This window comes from Sinocyclocheilus anshuiensis, unplaced genomic scaffold (assembly GCF_001515605.1).
Source record: "Sinocyclocheilus anshuiensis isolate Anshui unplaced genomic scaffold, SAMN03320099.WGS_v1.1 scaffold1433, whole genome shotgun sequence".
Lineage (NCBI taxonomy): Eukaryota > Metazoa > Chordata > Actinopteri > Cypriniformes > Cyprinidae > Sinocyclocheilus > Sinocyclocheilus anshuiensis.
In genome coordinates, this window is record NW_015549681.1 from 165,005 (window position 1) to 172,456 (window position 7,452).

The window sequence follows — 7,452 nt, forward strand, 5'->3', positions numbered from 1 at the left end:
GAAGCGAAAAGCTGAATATGCGTTGCATCTGCTGCCTACTTATACTCACGCTGTGATCAGCAGCAGCTGGATGCAATAATCGCATGCCAATGTGCATTGGCTCGTTTAGTTTACACTCGAAGTAGATTGGTCCCTCTAAGCGAGATCCCAATTCGTCGGTCATCCGACGTGACGTCGAGAGTGACCGACTGAAAGGGAACAACAGTTTAGCAGGTTATATCAAGCTATTTGACAGTGACTTTGAACGAGGCTCATCCAGTCCGATTTTACAGCAGATCGTAAACTCTCTGTTTTATTGGCAATAATCTGCATTCGTTCTCTTACTCTTTCTCTCTCTGTTTCTCCTGCATCTGTAGAAATTTATCGCATTGTATCACAGAAGCAAATCGCTGACCGATCGGCTCATGACGAGTCGCCGGGAAACAACGTAGTGGACATCAGCGTCCCGCCGACTACAGATGGCCAGAAGGGCAACAAACTGCAGTGCTGCCAAAACCTGTAACCATGACAACCAGCCCTCACCTGTCACTCATCTTGTCTCCCTCTACATGTCGTGCCACTAACATTCTCAGTTTTATTTGTGTAATATAAATATATATATATATATATATATATATACAGTGGGTACGGAAAGTATTCAGACCCCCTTAAATTTTTCTTTTGTTTTATTTTTAAAAATATTATGAAATACTCAAAAATATTTTTTTTGCATTCACTTTGATTTTGACATTGATTTCTGCAGTATCTTCATGACATTTTCATGAATTTGATATATATGTTTTTTTGGATGAAATATTGTATAACCACGTTTTCTTGAGACTGTACTTTACAGCAAAGTTGTGAAATCGAGCTACTAGACAGACTGTACTAGTTGTAAGTGTTTAACCGTGATGAAGCCGCTAGTTGAGTCTGATATCAGAGCTTTCTATTCCTGTCTGTGTGACACTATGGGAGGAGGAAGTGATATTTGCAGCAGACAGGAAGTCCCGCCTTCCCAAACACATCAAATAACAAATACACTCATGTGGAAGCTATAGTGTGAGACTAACAGATCAGCAACAACTCAATACCAGACAAGAGCTCATCTGTTACGGCACTATTTATTTGATTTTAAATGCATTGGGATTTTTTTTGTTTTTGTTTTGTTTTGCATTGTTTTTTTTTAATACGTGTAGGTTCGTTATGGTCATACACACCTCATGTGTCTCTATGAATTTTCATGAATGCTGATCTGGAGGTTCGCTGTGAACACACACACACACACACACACACACACACACACACACAATCTATTTGTAATTATCAACATTTTCAAATTAAAAATAAAATGATGCTTGAATTGTGAATACTAACCTATTGCGTCAATTATGCATCAAAAATAAACATGTACACAAATGATCCACTATGACGTCACATCATGGACAGAACATTTCATTATAGGTACAATTAAAAAGTAGTTTTCATACTGCACTGACAATGATAATAATAATAGAAATTACTTAAATTAAAAAAAAAAAAAACATTAAAAAACAAACATTAAAACAAAGACATTGAAGGACAATCTGTAATCTGACAGCAATATATATAAAAAAATACATATTGTACTTCTATTACAAGTAAGAAACATGGGTAAAATACCATAATTTTTATTCATATATTATTCATACTTCACTGGCAATGCTAATAAGAATAATTGATTGTAATAATAAATAAAAAAAACTGATACAAAATGATCGTTACAAACATTAAAACAGAAAAATAACTGAAGGAAAATCTGTAATCTAACAGCAATATAAAAAAAAATATATATATATTTATATTATACACTTGTATTATGAATAAGAAATAGTCATGGGGGAAAAAGTATTGTTTATACAATCACTGTAAATGATAATAATAATTGCTTAAAATTAGAAATAAAAAATAACTATTTACCAATAGAGTAAAAAACTATACTTATATAATTATAACTATTGAAACAAATTACAAATTGTAAAAACATAAAACACTAAAAATCTGTAATCTGACAGCAATATGAATTAATTTTGTGGTTCGGTTTAAAAAAAAATACATGTTGCACTTCTATTATGAAAATATTGTAATTTATATTTTAATATTATATTATAATTCTGGGTAATACTTTATTTTAAGGTGTCCTTGTTACACGTTACATGTACACTGTAAAATTAAAAATTAAAAAAAAAATTGGGTAATGAATCACATCTATATTTTATAACTTGAGCCAATGAAAAATAATATTTTCTATGTCTATGAAAACTATTTTATAAAACCTGGCACAAAGAATATTTTTCTTGTTGAAGAAAGTCAATTAATTTAAATAAAATTTATCAATGTTTTTAACTAAAAAAAATTACTTTGAAAATAAAACAAATAATGGTAAATTTAATTGAAAGACAAATGATTAATTGGATGAAGTACTGCTTGAAAATCTTTTTTCAGTGTACTTGTTTGGTTATTTGATGTGTGTTTGCAGTCTCTGCTGCAGGAAGTGTGTGAGCGCTGAGTCTGAGTCTCATTAATCAACACACTACAGGCCCAACACACATGCTTTTAGAAAATATTCAGCCTGCAAAAGTCAACCTGAAGGTTTGGCATCAGCTATCATTACTGATAAAAGCGCCAGACAGTACTGCTCTTTTATTTATTTATTTTTTTTGATAATTTAATACTTTTATTCAGCAAGCATGCATTAAATTGAACAAAAGTGACAGTAAAGACATTTATAATGTCACGAAAGATTTCGATTTCAAATAAACGCTGTTCTTTTGAACTTTCTATTCATCTGTGAATCCTGAAAAATAAAAGGTATCACGGTTTCCACAAAAATATGAAGCAGCACAACAGTTTTCAACATTGATAATAATCAGAAATGTTTCTTGAGCAGCAAATCAGCATATTATTTAACGGATTATTCACGGAAAATCTTACATTTTGCTGGAGTTTTTAGTGATTTTCCTGTGATGTTTCATCAGCGGCTGGTTTCTTCAGGTCGAAAAGATGAAAAGAACACTTCGCAATCAAAACACAAGCATGCATGAAAAATAAAACGATGACAAGAAAAGCATTAAAAACAAACGATGTTAGCTCCAGGGTTAAATGATTAGTATCAGTCTGATTAGACCAGTATGAGAAGCAGATATTACTTATAATTCATCATGGCAGGTTTCAAAACATTTAAATAATAATAATAATAATAAACGGAAACTGAAATGAAATAAACTGAAAGAAAAATTAATTATATTGAAGTCATATTTCACTCCAAAATCAAAAGAAATAAACATTATTTTGCATAAAGAAATTGAATCCTGTTTTTGGATTTGACTGTTTTTATGCACATGACAATTTCCCTTCAAAATCGAATTAATGTAAAGCAAATTATCCTATTAGTTGTACATTTAAAAAAACTGTACTGTGTCTAGAAGCATGTAAACTCGAATGCTGTAAAATCCATAAATGTGGCCGACACTCTTTGCATGTCATTTGTTTTTACCCAGAATACACTAAACATGGATTTAGACCCGAGAGGAAACAGATCCACTCACAACCAAAGCATAATATACAGTAAATCATATTTAAAAGCAAAATCCCAGAGTGAAAAGAAAAGTGTATTTTCCATATAGGCTTTATTGGTATGGTTTGTATTGATGTTTACATCATCATTAGCAGCTAATGATCTGTACAAACACACATTAGTGTGAGAGACGGACACTTACAGACGCTTATACTTGGTTTGGTTCACATGCACCGAGTCTCACCAGAAAAGAGCTGCAGAAATGACAAAGCCTAAAGTACAGCACAGACTTTCCTCAAACGAATAACCCAAAATATATAGAGTACAGTCAAACACTCTCATACACACACATTATACAATACAGCTTCACACCAGATGTCTGAAGAGCTACAAACCAAGCGTCCCGAACGACATGCAGGCCGAAAAATAAAACTCTCATTACTTCACACATATAGTACATTATTACGCTTTAAAACATATCGTACATTATACTACAAAGACTCGCCTCATGAAACGTGAGAAATAGGATTGATTTTGATAATATTGAGGATTTCATTGCTGACATTTTAATATTTAAATAAAATAGTAAATTTTATTTTGTAAAACCCAAACTGAACATTAAAGAAATGATGCAGTTGGATAAAAAGTATAATTTCCAACTCACAGAGGAAACACAAACACACATTTACATTAATGCACTTAAAACAGACATTAACAATTTTGAAAGTACTGCCACTAGAATTGAATACATATAAATAAAATCTTAAAATTATGTCCAATTTTTTATTCCATTTTGCATTATTGTAAATGTGATTTTTTTTTCAGAATTATTTTCATGTCATAGATGCTGTATTGAACTTATACTGAACCAAAACATTCCCTCAAGAGATTGATTATATACATATGTATATATAAATGTCGTATATATATTATGATATTTAGCACATCTGAAATTAGCCTTAATAAACAAACAAACAAAAAACATAAAAATGTAAAAAAAAAAAAAAAAAGACTATAACGTTTTCATAGACATCCATAAAATGACATAGATAATAGATGACAATAAATAAAACATTATTTGAAAAGAAAAGCGATATTCCTCGAAATGGAATAAAGCTTAAAAAAGCAGAATGACAAGGTCGTAAAAGCTGAAATGAAGCGTGGGCCGTTTCGACAGTTCAGTGTGTTTAGTGTTTTAATCACAAACACAGACAACATCAATGATTTCATGCTGAATGACTAAAACATACTGTACAGTCACTCTCTATCGCTTCCTCTCGCTCACAAAATCTGTCCGAATAATAATGACTCTAGACAGCGCTCAGTGCACCATAGAAATGCATGGTTTTCAAACATGATTAAAATAAGATGCATTTATTTGAGATGCAAAATATTCTGATATCTTGAATCAAGTATTTTTCATACTTCATTGGCAATGATAATAATAATAACTTAGAATAAAGGCTGGAATACACCACACGACTTTTCAAATCTGAACAGATGTTTAAAACACAAGACATCAACAAAGCAAAACTATGAAATCTGTCAACTCGAATCTGCAGACTGACTCTGACTTTTAGCAACTTGCGTTGACTTCACCAGACTGTAAATCAGGGCAAAAGTTGTGTAGTGGGGGCTTAAGTTACAAAAACCTATGATAAATTATAATTATAAAACAATATTAATTTATAAAAAATGTATACATGTTTTTAAAATAAACATAATAATATTTAATAATAATATTTAAAATAATTAATAATAATAATTGCTTAAAATAAGATATCAAAAACTATTTGCCAATAAAGTAAAAAACTACATTATAAATTATAATTATACATTATAAAATGAAATTATTCATATTTTTTATAAAAAGATTTTTAGCAATAAAAATAATAATAATAATAATAATTGCTTAATATAAGAAATAAAAAACAATTTACCAATAAAGTCAAAAATTATTCTAAATTATAAAATTGTAATAGACATCCATACAATTATGTAGATGAAAGATGACAATAAATAAAACCTTATTTTAGAAGAAAAAATATATTGGAAACTTTTCCTTGAACCAATATGGATTTTTTAAATAATATATTTAATACAATTATTTTAAATAATAATAAGAAGAAGAAAAAGAAGAAAACAATTTGCCAATGAAGGAAAAAAATCAAGATATATGTTCTCAAAAAATCTTAATATTAGGTTTTTAAGTAAATGCATCTCATTTTAATGATGCTTAGGAATTGTATTTAAAAACAAGACAAACATGTTGATTGAATGATGTTCTGCAGTGTGTTGACCTGAATAGAGCGAATTCAGCATGTTTTAATGAAGACGATCTAAAACAGTATACTAGACCAACAAAATTCATTTGACTTATGAAAAAATACAGAGAACGAAATATACAAAAAGGAGAAATGACTACGTGACTGATGGAAAAAGACAGGACTCACATGATTGAGGCTGGATTCATAGGTGATGCTGATATGTTGCAGCTTCCAGCATCACATGATATGTTTTCAATCATCTGCAGTAATGCTTTCAGTCTCAAACCTATTCCTTTGATCACATATTTTAACTCTGAACATCTCAGATGTACACACAATAAAAATCTATCATGTATCACACATGGATTCAGGACTGCCGACGTCGTTCGGCTGAGTTCATGGAATGATCGAAGACATTAAATCTAGTCTAGTGCATTATGGGTCGTCGACAGCTTGCAATGCAAAAGGACGAGATGTATTTGAGTCGAAGCACGTCACTAACCGTCCTGACGTCTGGATTCACAAACACACACACACACTGGATTTTCTGAGAGCTAACGTTGTTTTTAAGGGGAATTGATCGGGAAGTGGCACCCAGGTAGAAAAGGAACAGCTTTTTTTTTTTGTCTGGAAGGTTTTTCAGTTCATCTCACTCGTGCTCAGAAGAGCAGGATCCATCCTGAAGAACAGGTACCAGCAAAACCGCTTCAGTCCCACAGCAGAGAGAGAAGTCTCCTGAACATACAGATCACTGTACAGAGAGAGAGAGAAAGCACTGGATGCATCACAGTTCATCAAGTTCTGCTTTGCACATTCAAGTACTTACTTTCAAACAGTGAGTATGTAGTGAGAGCAGGATTGAGACACTACCAACAAAAAAACGGCATCTTCAGACCTCAGAGCATTTTCTTATAATGCAGCTAGAGGTGAGCGAGAGAATGATTCTGACCCAGATAGCACACGTACGTCTGTTAAAGATCGCTTCATCTGGAAAGCATCTGCTGTGTACAAACATCTGACAGACGTCTTTAAGATGTCAGTTTTACATGCATTGTTTATTTCAGAAACAGCACACCATCCAGGCACATTTGGCAAACTTTTATCAGTGTACTTCATTTAAGGATGCAATATCCCTAATCTTGCATACTATACAGTACAAATTGTAGACAAATTGGGATGCACTCTTCTGAACGTCTATTTGACATCTGATGGGAAACGTCCTATAGACGTATTGCAGATGAACAAACACTCTAAAAAACACGTCAAATAGACGTCTCTGAGATGTACGTGTGCTATCGGGATGATCTGTGTGCAAACATGCAGGCCAGTCCTTTTCTTTTAGAACTGAAATTTTGATGTTTTCTAATACACAGTCAGGGCTTGACATTAATTTGAGCAGTGGCGGGTAACATGGTCACTCCCACTAGACACTTTGGAGGGTTACATTTTATTTCTGAAGGGGCAAGTGAAAGAGAATTTTACTTACCCGACTGGACATCTAATCTGATTAAGACATCTAATTAGGGAAGCATGTTCTGCATCTGGCTAAATTACTTCCTTAAATTCTGTTACTACTTACATTCTACTTTCATTTTGTATTATTTAGTTGTTAACATCTAAATATGTTAACTTATAATTCATTATTCTTATTAT

General features: G+C 31.9%; 2 protein-coding genes across 3 annotated transcripts in view; one reads left to right on the forward strand and one right to left on the reverse strand.

The window, feature by feature from the left end:
• LOC107660390 (ras-related protein Rab-11B) overlaps nucleotides 1-591 on the forward strand; it is a 13,090-nt gene extending 12,499 nt beyond the window's left edge. The window contains exon 5 of the mRNA XM_016449670.1: nucleotides 357-591. Coding sequence (XP_016305156.1) covers nucleotides 357-502 — 146 coding nt within the window. The 3' untranslated portion in view covers nucleotides 503-591. The remainder of the gene's footprint in view (nucleotides 1-356) is intronic.
• A 5,834-nt stretch (nucleotides 592-6,425) lies between these two features.
• Nucleotides 6,426-7,452, reverse strand: part of LOC107660379 (phosphatidylinositol 4-phosphate 5-kinase type-1 gamma-like) — a 61,944-nt gene continuing 60,917 nt past the window's right edge. For both annotated transcript variants that reach the window (XM_016449655.1, XM_016449650.1), the window contains one exon: nucleotides 6,426-6,550. In XM_016449655.1, coding sequence (XP_016305141.1) covers nucleotides 6,548-6,550 — 3 coding nt within the window. In that variant the 3' untranslated portion in view covers nucleotides 6,426-6,547. The remainder of the gene's footprint in view (nucleotides 6,551-7,452) is intronic.